Raw genomic sequence first — 19,923 nt, 5'->3', positions numbered from 1 at the left:
TAAACGTGGTAATAATAAAAAGACTTACTTCCTCACAGAAATTTGAGTTTTGAAAGGGAACTCACTCAACACCGTCAAAATTTATTAAAATCTGTAATATCATGCAATAATTAAGGTTGATCCTCAAAAATTTTTAAGCTACCTATTTTATGTGTATATTTCCAAAAATAGTTACCACTCATGATCTAAATAAGAGAAAAATTTTTAGTTAATCAATAATAAAAGGCATGCTAAGAGACAATCCCGCTGACTGCATTTTTAAAAAAAAAATGAAAAGAATTTTTTTATAATTTATGTTGAAAATTATTGGAGGATAAACATTTAAAATGCTTTTTTTTTAAATAAAAAGTTTTTATTCAAGAAGTAATTTTAAAATTACTTGCAAATTTATTAATATACCACCTTGAGAAAAAAAGAGAAACTTATAAGAATTTAACTAGTTGAGAATAACCCGAAAAAAAGTGAATATTTTTAATAGTAACCAGAATTAAACCTATAGACGCAGTTCATTTTTGAGTGTAATTATTATTTTTACAGTTAATTAATTTTTCATAAAAACGAAATATGAATTAAACGGCAGTGTTTTAAAGGTATGGCAGCTTACTTTTACAAAAAGGGCTAAGAGGGATCAAAAAGCAGGCAGGGCAAGCAGTCCTTCTAAAAACGCTTAGGGAGAACTTGATGCTATATAGAACAGTTGACTATCAAAAACTACAGTGTACCTGCTCCCAGAAATGCATTTATTTTTTATGTTAGATTCAAATCTATATTTTTGTTGGAAAGGAATCTCTAACAGAGGAAGCTCAACGGTAAATTTCCGGCCGAAGCGAACAATGCCTTTAATATTTCCAAAGAGATACTCTTAATATCTACAGATTCATCAGTAGATTCTCTTCCTTTCAAGTTTCCGTTGTAAAATCAGAAATACTGTACACAACGTTTGTGTCTTGTTTACTAAAATTCGTTTAGTTTTAAACATATCAATAAGCTTCCATTTTCAATTCATTTAGCTATCCTCCTACGAAAATTGGTAAGAAATATTATACTTTCATTTTATAAAATGTTACTCAGATTTACAATTTTTATTATTTCGTTTGATGCAGGAAATTTTGTAACTGATCTTCATTCGGAGTATTACGTTGGTTTCAAATATACTTTCATCTGTTATTTTTTCGGATATTCATCACAGCTAAATTGTCTGATACTTTGGAATTATTTCAATTATATTCGATGTGCTTATTTTAAAAGCTGAAATTCTCTTTGTTAATTATTCTAATTTTAGAATTTTAGTGTATCTACTCAAAGTGTTGCTTAAACTTGAAATAAATTTTTCAAAATAGAGACTAAAAAATTTTTTTAAAAAAATTTTGAAATCAGTGCACCAATATATAGACTAAATCAATTTTAAATATTCTACGGAGCTGTGAAAACAGCATGTTTTACAACATAGCTTTGCTCAATCTAAAATTAGATCTATAGAGAAATATTGTTTAGACATTTAAAAATTACGGCTCTTGTTATAGTCAAAATTGTTTTTCTTTAAATCCTCTTTTACTTTCATGAACAACGAAAAGAACCGTGGTGGCTCAAGGAAAAGAGCGTTCTTCTTTCAATAAGGTTACATGGGTTCGAATCCCAGCTGTGGCTGGTTGATACGAATTCTGCCTTCGGCTCGCACCAGCTACTGTGCTGACGTAAAATATTCTTAATGGTAGAAAATTGACGAATCATGGGTTAGATTCCCCTTGTCGTATGGCTAACCGTGCGAGCATTTTGTGGTTTTCCTCTCCATATAACACATATGAGGTTTAATTGTTCCATCAATAAGTCTTCCACGAAGGTTAGCTCATTCCAATATTTTATCCAAGAGTTCCCATGTATTCTGGGTTGAAAATTATAAGGATGCGAAGTTGAATTTTTATAGTTGAAAACTCAAGAGAAGGTCAACTGTTAAACGTCGGTAATAAAATTATAAAATAAAATTAATTTGATTGGAGCNATTTTTGTGAATTTTCCTTAATTTATGATAACCAGTGTAGTTGAAAACTCAAGAGAAGGTCAACTGTTAAACGTCGGTAATAAAATTATAAAATAAAATTAATTTGATTGGAGCTGTTTGGCGCAAATTTTATGAAAATGAACACTTATTCGACTGTAATGAAATATGTTTGCAAACTTAATTAATAAACATGGATTTATTGGAAAATTAAAGCAAATTAAATTTCTTTACTTAGTAATTTTTAACTGAATGATTAGGAATCTTAGCCGCACAAAAAATTCTAGAGTCTAATAATTTCACTTATCGCATTATCATATATTAATCGTGTATAAATACTTTTCATCTAGAGATTCGGCCGATTTTCGTAAACGTTTTTAATTTCTCATGAGATTTACAATGATTAGAGGCTATTGTTAATTGATAATTTTGCAGTATAATGTTATCATAGAGGATACTTATAATACAAAATATCAAAATTTTCTTTCAGTTAGCTTCTTATTAATTCTTTAAATAAATCCCTGGATTGCTGTAAATTATTATTTTTTAAATGAACTATCTATTTACATGAGAAAAATATTTATATACATTGGATTCCTAATTAACGGCCATAAAATACTTATAGTAACAAACTTAGAATAAAAAGAAAGTTAATTCTGATTTTATTAAAAATGTTAATATGAAAAAAAGTAGATTAGTGACTTAGTGAGTCATGGTAGCTAGGTATAACAAATACTAACACATTTCACAAAATTCATTGTTAATCGATGCTGTGATCAATAATCATGCGTTTCAATAGTCACGCATTTCTTGCACCATTTTGCTCCTTTCTCAGTAAATATTATATTCAATAAGCTATATAAAGTCATTCTATAAAGTCTTACCCAATCTCCAAAGTCATTCTATAGTCGAACAAATCTTAAGAATAGTCACAATTTTTTATTTTCTAAAAAACTATATAAATAATAACAACTGAAACATTTTGAAAGTAAATACAAAATGTCTTACTTTATGAACTCTTAATTTGTACGTTGCATGCATGAATCTAATAAAAAAAATGCAATATTATTTTACTCTGTGCGCCGTGATAAATTTTGGTGCATAAAAAATTAGGTGATGTGTTAGATTGAGTAAATAAATAGATGATACTGCATGTATATAAACATTTTAATCAATTGACGACTTTATTTCTGTTAATAAATGCTAGTAATATGAAAAATAAAAAAGCATTGATTTTACGTAATCATATTAATCAAGAGAAGTCATCTTAAAAATTGTTTTTTAAGTCACTCAGTAACGACTTCTTGCTTTTCGCTTGGTATTTTTTCAACACCGCAAAAACTGTAAGAAAATAGGAAATTATGAAAGTGTGTAGAAAAATATATAGAGAGTACGATGGATTAAGAGAAATTGAAATTTGATTATTAATTCGAGAATAATTAGCTATTAAACTTGTAAGTAAAAATACATCATGGGCCGATCTACAGCTAGCTGAAAAGCAACTACGAAATTAAAATTTGACGCGCTGAAAAAGCCATTTTCATTTATCAACCTAAACCGAATCAGTTTTTTTTTTCGAAATTTATTGCAATTTTAAGTGCTTTATATGAAATTTTTATCTACCTTTTTCGCTTTAAAAATGGTTATTAATTCAGTGTCAAAAAAATGCATTTATCTTTATTGAGATCTTCTTTTTTATAAGCTCGCACTTTGCTTGATATCAAAAATAATACTCATTAAATGCTTTTCTGTGTTTACTCATTGAATGTTTTTCTGTGTTTACTCCTTGAATTTTTTTTTCTGTTTTATTTTTTCAAGATTTTCAAAAAAAAGGGTCATCACTTGATTTATTTCTAAAATTTTCTTAATTATTTTTCAATTTATATTTTATTTTAATGTGGCTATTCTAACTGTAACTTTATCTTATTTTTCTTATTTGTGGGCGTCTCTTCATTATGCCTTATTTTGTGTACTTTTAAGTTATTATGAAGAATTACTTTGTGATTGTTTGTCATTTATTTTTCTTTGCATTTACATTTCAATTTTTCTAATTGCTTTTTCTTATTTGATTTTCCATTCGGGGCACTGTCAATTTTTGGTTTCACTACTGACAACAGAAAGGCTCCTGTGTGTTTGCAGGCAGTGTGTCCCCAGATGAAGTGCTGTTCTGCTAACACACATATCTTAATTTTTATGATTTTTGTTTTCTGGCTTTATAAATGATGTAAGGCAGGGGTTCCCAACCTTTTTGTACCTACGAGCAAATACCAGAATATCGGTCGAATGGCGTGCACCATTTATTTTTTCAAGATAAATTTATAGATGATAGACATAAGTAATAATACACACTACATATAATGCACAAAAATGTAATTGAAAAAATTAGTTTAACATATGAATATAATAAGTATTAATATTCTTGTGTAGAATAAATGATTATTAAATTGCTTTCGAAACATACGAAGTATAAAAATTATTTATAAAATACAGTCAATGTGGTCTTAGGCATGGTATTTCACTAGCCAGCCAATATGATGAAATTCCTGCTCGCAAGCAATCGTCAAGGTGTTCATCTGTAAGTCGAGGTCGGATATTTTGATTTTATGATATTCATTGTCAAAAACAATGAAGTATGTGGAACGAAAAAACTACTTTATTTTATGCTGCTCTTTTTAAGAATGGAATTTATTCCTTCAACTATATTCCAGAATTTCTTATCTGATATAATAGTTTTTAGGATAATGTCATTCTGCAGATCCGCAATTTCTATCTCCACTTCTTCTCTCTTACTTGAAGACATTCTGAAATGTATGTTGCTATTACGGTTGCGTTTATTTGGTTGGTAAAAGGATTAACAAAAAAGATTATCAATGGCTTGATAATATTAAATTGTTGAAATCGCTTTTCAAATTGATCTTGAAGCAATTGGAGATTGATGACAAATGTTGATAAGCGAGTTTCACTGCCACCTATCATTTTTTTTATGTTTGGAAAATGCACAAGAGACTTCATTTTCAAATGTGATACCCACAAAACTAGCTTAGCTCTGAACGAGTTTATAGCCTCTTTCATTTTTGCCATATGTTTGTCCTTTCCCTGCAGCGCCAAGTTTAAATTATTTAGTTTTTCCATTATGTCCGTTATTAAAGACAAATCTGCTAGCCAAAGAGGATCTCTTAGTTCTAAAAATATTTGATTTTTGATTGCAAGATTATTTTTTATTTCTTCAATTAAATGTAGAAATCTATCAAGTACTTTGTCTTTACTGAGTCAGCGTAATTCAGTATGTATTTGCATAGAATAAAAGTTGCATAGCATTTAACGGGAAAATGGAAAACTGAAATATTTTATTATTGGGCACAAGCAGCGGGAGCACCAAGACCGATCGACCGGCACCATGGTGCCCGCGGGCGAAGGGTTGGGGACCCCTGATGTAAGGTAATCATTTAGTATCATTAACGAATATAATTCCTTCTCTTTTATTTCTCCTTATTATTTGTATCACAATTATCTCACAATTTACCTAACAATTTCATATTTTTGTGGATATATTTACTAAACATTTTATTTGTTAATTTATGTAATTTTCCCATGTGCAAATCCATTTCGGGTAAATCCGTTGCCAAAATTATTTACTAAATAATTTCTTTGTTAATTTGTATAATTTTTCCATGTGCAAATCCTTATCGGGCAAATCCGTGGTCAAAATTATTTTCCAAACAATTCATTTACTAAAAAAAAATTCCTTTGTTAATTTATATAATTTTTCCATGTACAAATCCATTTCAGGCCAATTCGTGGCTAAAATTATTTACTATAAATTTCTTTATAAATTTATACAATTTTTTCATGTGCAAATCCATTTCGGGCAAATCCATGGTTAAAATTATGTGCAAAACAGGCAATTCATGTTTCTCTTTTCTGTTTTCTATATTTTTCTTAAATAAATATTTATTTTCTAAAATTATTTATGGTCAACTTCTTTAAATTATCCAGTATAATACTACCTTGCACATATCCATTTCGGGCCCATCCTTGGTAACTAACAAGTCAAACGCACTTCAATGCAGTAAGAACGGCACTTTAAAACAAAACTCCTCTAGTTACGCTCAGTTCGCGCTTTAGTTTTAATATTTTGCAATCTGGCAATCTTGTTACGAAAATATGTTTTAAATCATTCTTGAAAAAATTTTCGTTCATGTAAGTACATTTGAATTCGCTACTTGCTTTATAGTTTTTGTTTTATTCTGTTTTTTTCTTTTTATTTTATTTTCTGTTTTTACGAGTTATTTTTAATTATTGCGTTCTATTTTATTTGTTGTAATTTTTTGAGTGCTCCTCACACTATTGTATTAATACATTTTGCTTCGGCTACATTGATACAATATCAGAAAGCACTCTTTTTTGCGAATATAATCGTGTGGGCTGATGAAAAGATTATATCTTTTATTTTCCAGATTTTTTAAAAAAAATTTTGTCCCTTTTTTTCCCAGTTGTTCGTTATTTTTTTTTCATTATTATTTTTCTTTTCCCCCTTTTTTTATATGTCTGTAATTTTCCTTTGTTTTATCTTCATTTCGAACTTATCTAATGAGTTCTGTTTACTTGCAGCTCATGCCCAATAAATTAAACTTATTGTTTTTCTTAATTTTCTTCGTGTTTTTTTGTATNACAATATCAGAAAGCACTCTTTTTTGCGAATATAATCGTGTGGGCTGATGAAAAGATTATATCTTTTATTTTCCAGATTTTTAAAAAAAATTTTATCCCTTTTTTCCCAGTTTTTTTTTCATTATTATTTTTCTTTTCTATTCTATCTATCTTTCTATTTTTTTTTTTTTATATGTCTGTAATTTTCCTTTGTTTTATCCTCATTTTGAACTTATCTAATGAGTTCTGTTTACTTGCAGCTTATGCCCAATAAATTAAACTTATTGTTTTTCTTAATTTTCTTCGTGTTTTTTGTATTTATTTATTTTGTTGTGTATATATATATATATATATTCGCAGTGCACATTTTGTTAAAATAAACTATTTCCTGGATTTGTAAAATATTCAATTGTACTTTAAGAAAATAATAATAAATAAAACTCTGTAATACAGACTGTGTATCAGAAATTAGTAATTTTTTGAGATTTATATCTTCATAACTATTCAAATATAGGAAGTTATTTTTTATTTCTCTTGAATTAAGTTATTTATATTTCAAAATGTTAATCATTTTGTTAAAACCCATTAAGCTCCACTGTGTCAAAGAACAATACATATTTTCTTTAATTTTTTTACAATTATTGCATTTAATAATGTACGTGTAAAGCTTAATAAAAGATTTTCCCCTAAAATATTAATTAGTTTAAGATTCAAAATTCCCGCTAAAGCTCCCAAATCGGAACTTATGAACAGTAAGGTTGTTATCAACTACTTTAAATAATTATTTGAATCATCTTTTAACTGGAATAGAAGATAACTAACTTCTAAAGATCTTCTACAATTATAGAAAAAAATATACTTTAGGATTGTGTTCAAAAATGGAATAGAAAAAAAAGTTATAAGTTTTGCCTATTTTTATTATAAAAAATTTAAACTCAAGAAATTTTTTTCCTTTTCATAGAAATATAATCAAATAAGCTTATATTTAGTGATGCATTATATGAAATAAATGGTGGTTACAATCAATGTTCCTATAATAGGAGCTTTGGCGCATAGTGAGTTAATAAAATGTAAAATTATTATTTTTGTAAGCCCATTTTTTTCATATATTAATCGTATTGAAATAATTCATTACTTTGACATTCATAAGTTCTTGAAAAAAAGTAAACTTGGGAAAATAGAATGTGCAACAAAATAAAAAGAAATAATAGAGAAGTAATTTTGCTCGTTAACGATGTTTAATGATATGCATTGTATAGAATGACTAGGCATTGTATAGAATGCCTGACTTTTTTTGGCAAAGTATAAAATGTGAGAAGTATTACATACTTTGCCTAGGCATTGTATAGAACGTCTAGGCATTCTATACAATGTCGGATGGTATATAGGCAAAGTATGAAATAAACGTCCTGATGAAGTTATTACGCAAATGATGTGCATGTTGTTGTGAATGAGCGACATCGGTGGTTGTTGACTTTCCCGGCGAATGTTGACAATCACATAGTCGCTTTGGTGAATGTCCGAAATATTTATTACATCCGATTTTATATTAATTTATTCGTGGATANTACTCATATATCCTACACCCACAACAAAGCTTTATCCTAAAACATCAGTGTTTGGAGTATCGGGCAAATGTATACCGGGCAATGGCACTTGACCTTAAGAAAACAGCAGTGTAGGGTATACCGGGCAATGGCGCTTAACTAGATCTAGTATATATTTCGGACATTTACCAAAGGTCCTGTCATACTAGTTTCAGTTAAATGCCATTGCCCGGTATACATTTGCCCGGTATACCATGCACTGATGTTTTTTGTAAAGTAAAGTGCCACTGCCCGGTATACACTACACTGATGTTTCTTCTAATCTATCGTCAGTAAGTATTAAAATATCGAATAAATGTAAAACTACTAATTTCGGTCATTCACAGTAACATGGGTTTCACAAAAATAAAAATGTTATTCTGAAAAAATACTGAGAGTGCCATTGCAAAACGTTGAAAGAAAATTGAAAAGTTATGCAAAACAGAATTTAAGCCTTTCTTAATAAGGGAAACAAAATTTTCCTACAAAAAATATGAAATTAACCTACTTATTGCAACATGGCAGGCTTGAATGACATTTTTAATTACATTTCATTAAATTTTTCCATGTAAATTTCATTAAATTCCACCATTTCCATATAGCATAGTAAAAAAATATTTTTTGTTATTACTCAAAAGTCACGAGCCACGCGTTAAAAGTCGCGAGCCTTGACAAGTGATATTTGAAACGATTCGGAGATGTATTTTATACTTTGCCAGTTTTTCATTTGGCAATCTATAGAATACCTAGGAAATGTGTGAAATATAAATCATTTCATACTTTGCCGGCTAATTTTCGGCATTCTATACAATGCCTAGTCATTCTATACAATGCCGGATTTCATACTTTGCCGGTAACATACCGATTATGTATACAATATAACGAGACAAGAGACAAACAGGCAATGATTTTATCTATATAAAATAAAGTTTTTTATATTTAAAATTTTTTTTATAATTAACTTTAAATTGTAATATTACAANAAATGCCATTGCCCGGTATACATTTGCCCGGTATACCATGCACTGATGTTTTTTGTAAAGTAAAGTGCCACTGCCCGGTATACACTACACTGATGTTTCTTCTAATCTATCGTCAGTAAGTATTAAAATATCGAATAAATGTAAAACTACTAATTTCGGTCATTCACAGTAACATGGATTTCACAAAAATAAAAATGTTATTCTGAAAAAATACTGAGAGTGCCATTGCAAAACGTTGAAAGAAAATTGAAAAGTTATGCAAAACAGAATTTAAGCCTTTCTTATTAAGGGAAACAAAATTTTCCTATAAAAAATATGAAATTAACCTACTTGTTGCAACATGGCAGGCTTGAATGACATTTTTAATTACATTTCATTAAATTTTTCCATGTCAATTTCATTAAATTCCGCCATTTCCATATAGCACAGTAAAAAAATATTTTTTGTTATTACTCAAAAGTCACGAGCCACGCGTTAAGAGTCGCGAGCCTTGACAAGTGATATTTGAAACGATTCGGAGATGTATTTTATACTTCGCCAGTTTCTCATTTGGCAATCTATAGAATACCTAGGAAATGTGTGAAATATAAATCATTTCATACTTTGCCGGCTAATTTTAGGCATTCTATACAATGCCTAGTCATTCTATATAATGCCGGATTTACTTTGCCGGTAACATATCGATTATGTATACAATATAACGAGACAAGAGACAAACAGGAAATGATTTTATCTATATAAAATAAAGTTTTTTATATTTAAAAAATTTTTTATAATTAACTTTAAATTGTAATATTACAAAACACAGATATAAAGGCCTGAGGCCGATTTGATAGGCCACATTTTCGAATTGTTCAGTACTGTATTAATATTTTGGGGGACACCACGATTTCCACGTAAGCAGTAAGTTTTTGTTGTGTATAGTACTGTTTCCTAGCGGAGATTCCAAAGACTTGTTAAGCTCGGATTTGGAATAGCAATAAACAGCGTAATATAAAAATTTCACCTTTGGAAAATGCATGATCTAACTCAATACTACTCCAAACCCTTAATATTTTTCTTTATTGTATTTCCGTAAAATATTTATACATATTTTTTTATTTCAGCTTTTTACTGCAGTGAAATATGGAGCAATGTATGTTAACTTTTTTATGTTATATTTTAAAACAATATTTTATATTTGCATTACATTTTTATATTTATATACTTCTCGCATATATAATAGGCAATTATATTTATTATTTCCTGAGATTTGGTTCGTATTACACAAGTTTTTAGCAAAGCTGCTAGTTGTTAACATTTCTTTCTGCGTTATCACTAAAAATAGAAAAAGAACATGTTTTATGTTCCATAATATTTCAACTGTTTCGTCCAGTTACTCGTTCAATGTTATAAATCTATTCTATTATACACCATTACTTTGGTTATTGTAGGAAATATTTTAATTTTTTTAATGAAAAGAGCATTTGTGAAATTAAACTTTTTTTATAATTATAGTTTGTGTATTTTTCCTAATATAATATTCTAAACGTGTCAATCTTTAAAGTTGATTTTTTAACCATGCTAATAAAGTAAAATTGTAAATTAAGTTGACATATAATATTAAAAGACACGTTCAAAGTGTATTTATTAAAAAAAAAATTCTATATTTAAAAGATTATCCTAGTTTTATTACTAACCATCCTTAAATAAAAAGAAATTTATTATAGTCAAAGCTAAATCTAAAAGGAACAATCTTTGCAGCAAATTCATGTGACGGGACAAAATTTATATTCTCGGAGTTTTTAATTTTAGTTCAAAAAGTTTTCGAAAGATGGAGCTGTAAGTCTCAACCCTTTCATTGCGACAATTGAGAGCTGCTTATTTCTGTATTTAAATATTGTAATTTTAACATTCATTCATAAAAGATTTTGAAAGACTTTGAAGTTGTTTTCAGTTATTTTTTTTTCTTTTTGAATTACAGGTTTTGCTATCTGTTGTGTCATCCGTCTGAAAAGTTTTGACCTGAAATCAAAAACCCTGGAAAATAAAATATATGTTCTGACACATGAATTTTCTGCTAGACTTATTTTTTATCTTAACCGTTTTGGAAAATCGTCCGTCGTTATAAATTTTGGAAAATCGTCCGTCTAGTTTAGGGTTCCCTGTATATTCTAATAAATATTACTTTTAACATCAGCTCATGTTGAGAAAAAAATGAAACTTCGGAACTTATTAATCAGTTAGTAGCGATTCTGCCGCCGCAAAATCCAAAAACTGTTACTAAAAATGATTCAAAAGCTTGACACTTTATCTCCTTTTATTAATATCTTCATAATGAACTCAGAAGAAATCAACCAAACAGAGGGTGCAGTTTCAGAAATTCTTCTAGCATTAAGAACCGCTTTCAAAAATTATATCAAATATCTGTTATTTTTCATACAAAGATATGTCATTCGTATCCGTTATCACATTTAAAACTTAATCTAATTTAATTAGCAAATCCTACCCTTATTTACAGACAAACGTAAGAAATTTCCAGGAATAACACTTACTAGAAATTTATCTAACGGACATTTCTGTTTGTTTGCATCACGAAAAATCTGGAAGGTTTTGAATCATGAAATCGGAGGATGTTAAGAAGATAAGACCAGCTTAAAGCTTTCAGAGAGGAATGAAATTAAAGTTTTTTGAATGTTCATTAAAACTTAGTAATAGATTTTTTTATATAGATTCAAGATAGTTAGGAATTATACGAGGGTTGTAAATTAAATAGTGGCAACTTAACCTTGAAACTCACAGAAGGATGGGCATGCGCAAATAGGATATGGGAGAGGTGAGGTGGCGCTGTTGTTGATGTGTAGAGAGCAAAATACAGTCGATCTGCTTAGAAGGGTAGTTGTTGTGTGGCGTTAAAGTGAGGAGTTTCGTTTCCATCGCTCTAAAGCATGTTTTCAAAAGGCTTAATGACGAAAAAGACGAGATGCTTGAACCCATCGTTCTACTGACCAATACGGTAAAGCATTTGCGTCACAGGTTTCCACTAATCCTCGATAGCATTCTGTTGCATTTTTGCCACGGACAACCTCGATTTTAAGCGACGACAGCTGATCACCTTTTGAAAACATGCTTTACAGCGATGGACACGAAACTCCTCACTTTAACGCCACACAACAACTACCCTTCTAAGCAGATCGACTGTTTTTTTGCACTCTACACATCGACAACAGCTCCACTTCACCGTTCCCATATCCTATTTGCGCATGCCCACCCTTCTGTGAGTTTCAAGGTTAAGTTGCCACTATTTAATTTACAGCCCTCGTATGTCGAGCAAATAATGGATTTCCAGCGCAGTACAATGCTAGCATAAAAAGAGTTCAGGGATACAAGAAGTACAGGGCTAGCACAAATGTATTTTAAATATTTATACTTTTGAAATTATTACATACATTATAAATGAAAAGTTTGTGTGTAACTGCATAGATTTTAAATATCCCGATACATTTCAAACAATATGGAAAATTCATATCGTGCATTTGAGTTCTTACTTTTTAATTCTAAAGAATTTTTGACAGTTATTTCTATTGATTTCTCCATAGTTTTTAAATCCGATATTTTTTATACGATATTTATTACAACAATCTAATCTCCAAACGAAACACGCATTTGAGAAGTCCGATTCGCGTGATTTCGTAGTCGATCTTTTTTTCGCAATTACTACTACGGATTTTCTTAATTATTTTTATAGTGATGATTATTTACAAAATGCGAAAAAGGTAATAATTGTGCATCCCCCCCCCCGACCAAATGCAAGAATATCACCGATAATATCAGAATAAAAAATTATCGCATGTTCAATTAAAAAAATATTGTACAGTTTTTTTTTAGTAAACACAACGCTTTTGTTATTTTAAATTAGTAACATATATTATGTATTATTAAAAGTATTTTGCTAAGAGATATTAGTGTTAGGGAGTTTTGTCGCAGATAGCTCGAAAAAATTCTGCCACAGGGATTGTACCAAAAGTTTGTTTTTTCAGTTACAAATATTCGATGTGTGACCTAGTTGCACGACAAACACGTAACCTGTCATCAAGTTTTGTTCAACTTTTAATTTTTTTTAAAAAAAGAGATCCTTTATAAATCATTTTTATCATAAAAGTCGCTCCGCAAATTAAGCAGATCCTACCATATTATTTTATTTAAAAATGACCCTTCACAAATTATTTTATCATAGAAATAGAGCACTTCACTGACGTTTTTACCGTAAAAAAGAACCTTCTCAAATTATTTTATCATAGAAATAGAGCATCTCTCGGATGTTTTTACCGTAAAAAATATCCTTAACAAATTATTTTATCATAAAAAAGGATCCTTTACAAATTACTTTACCCAGAAAATGCCTATTCGTTATTCGGCTATTCTCAAGAACCGGTTTCAAAGAGCAAATATTTTTATAAAATTTTAACTCAGAATTTAGATTATTAGATAAATTAAGGTTATTAAAAATATTACCTTAATATTCAAGGTTTAATTATTAATGTATGAGTATGTAAAATAAAATGTAAGTAATATGCAACATTACATTACATTTATAATTATACTCATAAATATTAAGAATCGAACTTAATCCTGACAACAGAACAAATTTATTGAAACACATAAACTTTTAAACAGTTAACTATAAATGATTTTATAGAATGCTCTATAAACTTCTAGAAGACGTTTAAGTAATAAATTGAGCCTTAATTTATTTGTTTTGTTTTTCAAAGGTTTACCATTTCTAACATCTTGGAGGGAGCGAACCTGGAATCTCCAATTCGCCAGAACAAGATTTTTAGCCATCTAACTACACTGACAAACTCTTCACCTCATTTGTAAAGATGTTGCTACTTAAAAAATCCTTAATTTCTGAATTTAAGTAACTTTTCACAAAGAGACACTTTTTTCATAGTAATCTGATGAAAACTCGAATAAATCCGGAATGTTGTTAGAAATAACACGTGACGTATTTTTTAATACAGTTGCATTCTATGTATATTTATAGAAAATATACCAAGATTCAATGGTTAAGTATTTGATAACAGTATACTTTTATCTTATAATTTTTGTGTCTTTTTCCTAGCACCTCAACCAACTGTTGTGGTCATGCCTGTAGCTCCCTTTGGACCCGACCCTATGCAAATAACGTGTGGAAACTGCCACAAAGCTATTGTAACTACAACTGTCGCTTCTAATGGTGCTTATGCTTGGATAGCAGCATTATTGGTTTGCATGTTATGGTAAATAAAACCTACCATTTTTTTGATCTTAGTGCATTCCTCTTTTACATGTTTCTGTATTCACTTTAAATGCTCTCATGTGAACTAGTTTATAAGTTAATTGTTATATACGCTATATCCCTATTTCACTTTTTAACTCTTCCTAAATCTTCCTTAATTCGTCCTCAATCAGTCCTTCTACTCGGTGAGATGTTCTTTCACAGGAAAAATCTTAGCAAGACTATTGGAGCAACATGACGACGAGCATACGAATTTCTTAAATGATCTAACAATTTTTAATCCAGGAATCATGTTGAACTATAACCATTGCATTGTACGGTGAGCAATATCTTATGAAATCGGCTTATTTGACCCATATGTTTGGTAAACTCAAGTCGAGTTTCTGTCAAAAGAAGGTCAATCATTTAGTTTTCCGTAGTTAATATGAAAAATGTAGTGTACTAATCATATAAATTAAAAATCTTTGTTTCCCTACAGCTGTGCTCTTTTCTGGGTACCTCTTTTTAGTGATTCTTGTAAAGATGTCCAACATCAGTGTCCGTCATGTGGAGCATACCTTGGTGCTTACAAGAGAATTTGAATTCAACCAAAGTGAACAAAGTATTCTTATTGTGGATTATTTTTCGCTATTTTAAAGGTATAGAGTTTTTAACGCCTTTTCTACTTGAAAAAAAATATATTGTTATTACGTTTAATATTAAATCTCAAACTTAAGGATTTAAAAGTAAAAATATTTTCTCTAATTTTTGAAATACATAAGAATATTATCAGAAATTTATTAATTTTAAACACAGCAGTATTTACCTTACATATAGTAATCAAGTGATTTTTCAATGCATTTTTTTCCTTTGAAAAAAATGAATTTGTTTTTCTACGCTGTAAAAATGGTTGCTCAAAATCACGAAAGGTATAAAAATTTTGACAAAACAGTATGCTGGGTAAAACTCCGAGCTAGTATTTTGTCAAATTGAGGAAGTTAATATCGTCACTTGTTTGGGAGGTAATACTTTCGCCAGCGGCATTAAGCTTAGTACAACGTATTGATTACAAGATTGATTAAGAAGTGCAACATAAAATAAAAAGAGTTTGAGTGAGTAATTACTCATTCATGATCTCAAACCAAAGCTTGTAGAATTACTACAAATGTTAACCTCTGCACCATTCTGTCATTTTGAGTAAATGGTTTTAAACTGAAATAAAAGTTTTTTGAAAAACTCCCGCAATGCATTGAGATGCACGAATGAGGAAATAGTTTCGCCAAATTTTTAATATTGGTTAGTGATACTAATATACTGTAAAAATATATAATCAAAATTCTCGAAAATATCTTCGTTTTTGACGAAAATGCTTTCTAGCCAATGCTCCCAGCGAACATTTTGTCAAATTGATGAAATTATTATCTTCATTTTTTCGAAAATACGAATTTCGTCAAAAACATGTTTAATCCAACATATCAATTACACAAATTATAATAAATAATACACTTTTAAATATCTATTCATCATTGGATCACTCAATCATCTATTGGAATCAATCCCAGAAAATCTAATTGACTAACAGAATTGATCCCTGCCCAATACCGTCATTAAGTGTTAACGGTTTTGAATTCAGGTGGAAAATGTTGTAGAATTCCCAGAATGTACTAGCATGACTCACGATTGAGAAAACAGTGCCTTCAAATATTCAAGAATTTACTTTTCGTCGAAAGTCATGTGATTTTTGATTTAATGATTTTCAAAAATAAAATTCAGATGAAGGGTAGGGTTGTCGAATCGTCAGAAATAAAAGTTTTATGCTTCAGGACAGTGGTCGGAAGAAGCGCACGACCTACAAGTAGTGAAACTACTGCAGTCGCTCCCTTTTTATGTAGTGTAGTGTGTTACTTTTTTTAAAAAAAAGAAAAGTAGTGAGTAGTGCAATACAGAAAAACAGTTGTTTGTAGCGATTCCTAGCAACTACTTTTTACGTTAACACAGTAAAATAAACAGACACAACTAACTCTATGAATTTGATTTGTACAAAATCTTCGCGGCTCTGTCAATAGACGCAATTTGGTTGGTTCAAATGCCACTTGCCACACGGGCAAGCCTGCTTGATGAAACCGAGCAAATTTAAAGCAGAGTGTGCGTTTCTTGTTTTTCAGTGGCGCCATCTATGGCCAAGAATTCGATTATTTTTGTTTTACGTTTTTTAAACGCCCTTAAAGGTGCTTTTTTTATATGGTGTTTGTAAAAAGTGCTCAATTTTTTATCTTTTAAAAAGAGATTTTTTCTTTGCGTATCGATTGTCGTTTTAAATTACAAAAAATTCATGATTTTTATAATTTTCTCTGCAATATTTATCAGAAACTAGTTATTTTATCATAATTATGCAAAGTTTTTGAATTTTTATTGATTTTATGTTTTTAAATTAAGAACTTTAAGAGGTAGAAAAAATGATTTTTGTTATTGCACAGTTCCTAGTTAAGATTTTTTTTCACAAGAATGTCCTGTAGTGTCACGTATAACTAATATTTGAGTTAGCTATTATGAATAATATATAATTTATTACCCTTGGTCACATTTTCACATGCGAATGCACACTTGTGAAATATTGATGTTATTTTTAAAGAGGGAAACACATTTTCGATGCACTTCATTTCATAGAAGTAATAAGAGAACATTAAACGACTCACGAAATTGGAATTTATTGATTATTTCCTAACATTTTTTAAACTAAATATTCACTGTCGATAACAGCATAAAAAGTTGGATTAAATGAACAAATTCTAAAAAAATGCTTCAGAATAACGAATTGGCTCGTGTAAACATGAATAAATATTTCTGAATAATTCTTCATGTTTAATGCAAGCCAACTTTTCATTCAAAACAATTATGAACCTAAGAGTAAATTAATTTCTCCTACAAAGTTTGGTTCCTTAAAGTAATGAAATATTGACTACCTTTTGAAAGTTTGTTGTCACTGCATTTAAAAAAAAAGAGGAGTTGTAGTTAACTACGTTTGTAACAAAGTAGCTGCAATTGTAATTGAGAGTTTAAAGATTCGTTTTTAAATTCACCAATTATAGTTTATGTAAGTCTTAATCACTAAATTATAATTCGAAAAGTTTTAAGGTTGCTTATTTTTTTTTCAGATTCATAGTCCTCATATTCCTACCCCTGTTTTCAAATATTAAGGAAAATGCTGATAAATAGTGTTTATAAAGAGTTATAGAATTTTTGAGCTTCTTTTGGAACTACATATAAATAATATGTGATTTCTTGAAAACTATATAAATGTGAATTTGTACGAGTAAATATTTTTGCTTATGTGATTTGTATTTTTTTTTTTTTAGTAAGTGTGCAACTTGTGTTTTATTTCTTTGAGATTTTTTTTACTTGTAGTTTTACGGAAAAATTTTATATTTAAAAAGGTTTGTCATAATTAAGAGCATTAGATATAGCACTCGGCACAAAATCAAGCAATTTAGTTCAATCGGTGGAACCAGGTTTATTAGTATACTGCTCCTCTTCACATATTGTAAAAACTTTCGTCATTTTTGATGAAGCCGATTCCTGGTATGTGCTATGAGAGGGGAAAAAAAATCAAGTGATGAAATGACTTCTTTAAGAAAACAAATTTCATCAAAGTTTTTTAAAAAAATAATTCGTCATTCTATTCTCCCCCCCTCCCCCTGAGATNAAAAAACTTTAAAGTGCCTAATCTTCTTAAAAATCCTTCCTTAATCCTTTTCTAATAATCACTTCACTTGGGCTCTCTAACCGTGGCACAACACAACAAGAACAGATCGAAAAAATGAATGTATTACAATAACACCCGAACTGGGAAACGATCTCCGGATCCTCCTTGTGCAAAGCCTTGACCGCCATACAATCGATTGGCTTATTTTGTCGCTTTATTTTTGATTGTCTAGAGCAGTGGTCGGCAAACTTATTAGCCAAATATGAACATTACAACAATTTTTTTTTAAAAATTGGGAGCCAAATCTGCTTTTTTTCTGCTTTGCAAATTTCATGCTTAATAAATATTTATTAATGCGAACAAAGTGCTTGCATCTCCTTGGAATGATTCCAAGTTCTCATCAATAAAGACGACTTCTCAGTTTACTCTTGATAATGTTCATGCTTTAAAAAGATTGTTCGCATGTATGTGTAGAACCGAAAAGGGAAAGAACAGCAAACACGAGCTTTTTCAGTTGATCGTAAGAGTCAGGAATACTATTCCAAGCGTTGAAAATGATCATGCCTTCCTTCTCCAGGTCATTCAAAGCAGACCACTTGTGTTGAGATCACATTTTTTCTTCTCCAATATTTCCAATTCAACACAAAGACGTTCGAATTTAGAGCGCCATATCTCCTTCTTTTTTAAATCCAGCAATCGTATTTCAAAGCTACCAATGTCAATTTCAAAAGGAGAAAATTTCAACTCGGTTATCGTAGTATTGAAAGGATTTTCGACAAATGCTGAAGTTGCTCTACTGTTTTTTAATTCCTGAAACCTGCTGAGAAATACATCCCTCATATTAAAATTATTGCAAAGCACCGGAAGAAAACTTCATACATTTGGACAAATAGAAGTTATCGAAAATCGATTACAAATTTTGTACCACAAACATACACAGCAGGTGTAATAAAATCGTATAAAAATACCTGTAAGATGTGCAGCTAGATTGAAAAATACAACAACTTTTTAATAAGACAGGACAACGGAAGACACGGTAGATAAGACAAAACTGTTCACACTGCAACTGCTGGTCTGTGAATGAGTAATTGATGGTGAAGCCACCGTGACTTCACCCTAAATGCACAGCGATGATGCTTCGATTTTAAACATTTTCGTCTTAGATTTGAAATTTCGCGTTTCGCCATGAATCACGTCATTTCGGGACGAAATGATTCTTAAAATTAACGAAATACTTGCACAAGGATTGCTCAATTATCAAGAATGAGAGTGCACCACAGAATGAACAAAAGTATCCTCGGTGGTTGACCAATCAAGGGTTTGAGTCCCCTAGCCGATATACTCTAGTATAGGTTTGGGGCCTCTCAATTTCATGCAATGTAAATTTCAGTCAAAATGTTCCTCAAAGTAGAGTTAGTCTTTTTTTTTTATTTTTTATTAATGGCATTACAAAGACAACTGCAGACAAAATAAGAGGTAAACAGAAAAAGCTATAACCAAATTACAGTGAACAAATAAAATGAAGTCTCTCTAGAGTTAGATCTGTATTCGCGATCGCAACGAACTATAGGGGGCGTTGTTGTATGAGACAAATACCTGCGATTTCTATATGAACAGTCATTCAGTTACTGTTGAGACGCCTTCAATGTAGCGTGTAGCATTGCAGCGTTCCTTCTTTATAGTGGCTCATTAAATTTAAAAAAGAAAAATACTTAATATTCTTTCTTATGCAAACGGAAACAAAATGGTATCTCTTTTTTTTCAGA

The 19,923-nt window shown here is 29.9% G+C and overlaps 2 protein-coding genes across 2 annotated transcripts in view; both read left to right on the top strand.

The window, feature by feature from the left end:
- The window catches only part of LOC107441147 (lipopolysaccharide-induced tumor necrosis factor-alpha factor homolog), a 324,710-nt gene that overhangs the window by 286,610 nt on the left and 18,177 nt on the right, over nucleotides 1-19,923 (top strand). The window lies entirely within an intron of this gene.
- On the top strand, nucleotides 859-17,784 carry LOC139424771 (lipopolysaccharide-induced tumor necrosis factor-alpha factor homolog). The gene is made up of 5 exons (XM_016054303.3): nucleotides 859-1,030; nucleotides 10,322-10,350; nucleotides 14,320-14,476; nucleotides 14,954-15,113; nucleotides 17,610-17,784. Exons 2-4 carry the CDS (start codon nucleotides 10,341-10,343, stop codon nucleotides 15,054-15,056), a joined length of 270 nt encoding a protein of 89 aa, XP_015909789.2. The 5' UTR covers nucleotides 859-1,030; nucleotides 10,322-10,340; the 3' UTR covers nucleotides 15,057-15,113; nucleotides 17,610-17,784.

Source organism: Parasteatoda tepidariorum, chromosome 4 (genome assembly GCF_043381705.1).
Source record: "Parasteatoda tepidariorum isolate YZ-2023 chromosome 4, CAS_Ptep_4.0, whole genome shotgun sequence".
In the NCBI taxonomy this organism is placed as follows: Eukaryota; Metazoa; Arthropoda; class Arachnida; order Araneae; family Theridiidae; genus Parasteatoda; species Parasteatoda tepidariorum.
This window is presented reverse-complemented; position numbering and strand designations above follow the sequence as displayed.

What these genes read in the sequence shown, in the direction of transcription:
- LOC139424771 (XM_016054303.3), top strand. An exon ending in TTATTGGTTTGCATGTTATG is followed by an intron (nt 14,477 to 14,953) that starts GTAAATAAAACC and finishes GTTTCCCTACAG; the next exon opens with CTGTGCTCTTTTCTGGGTAC.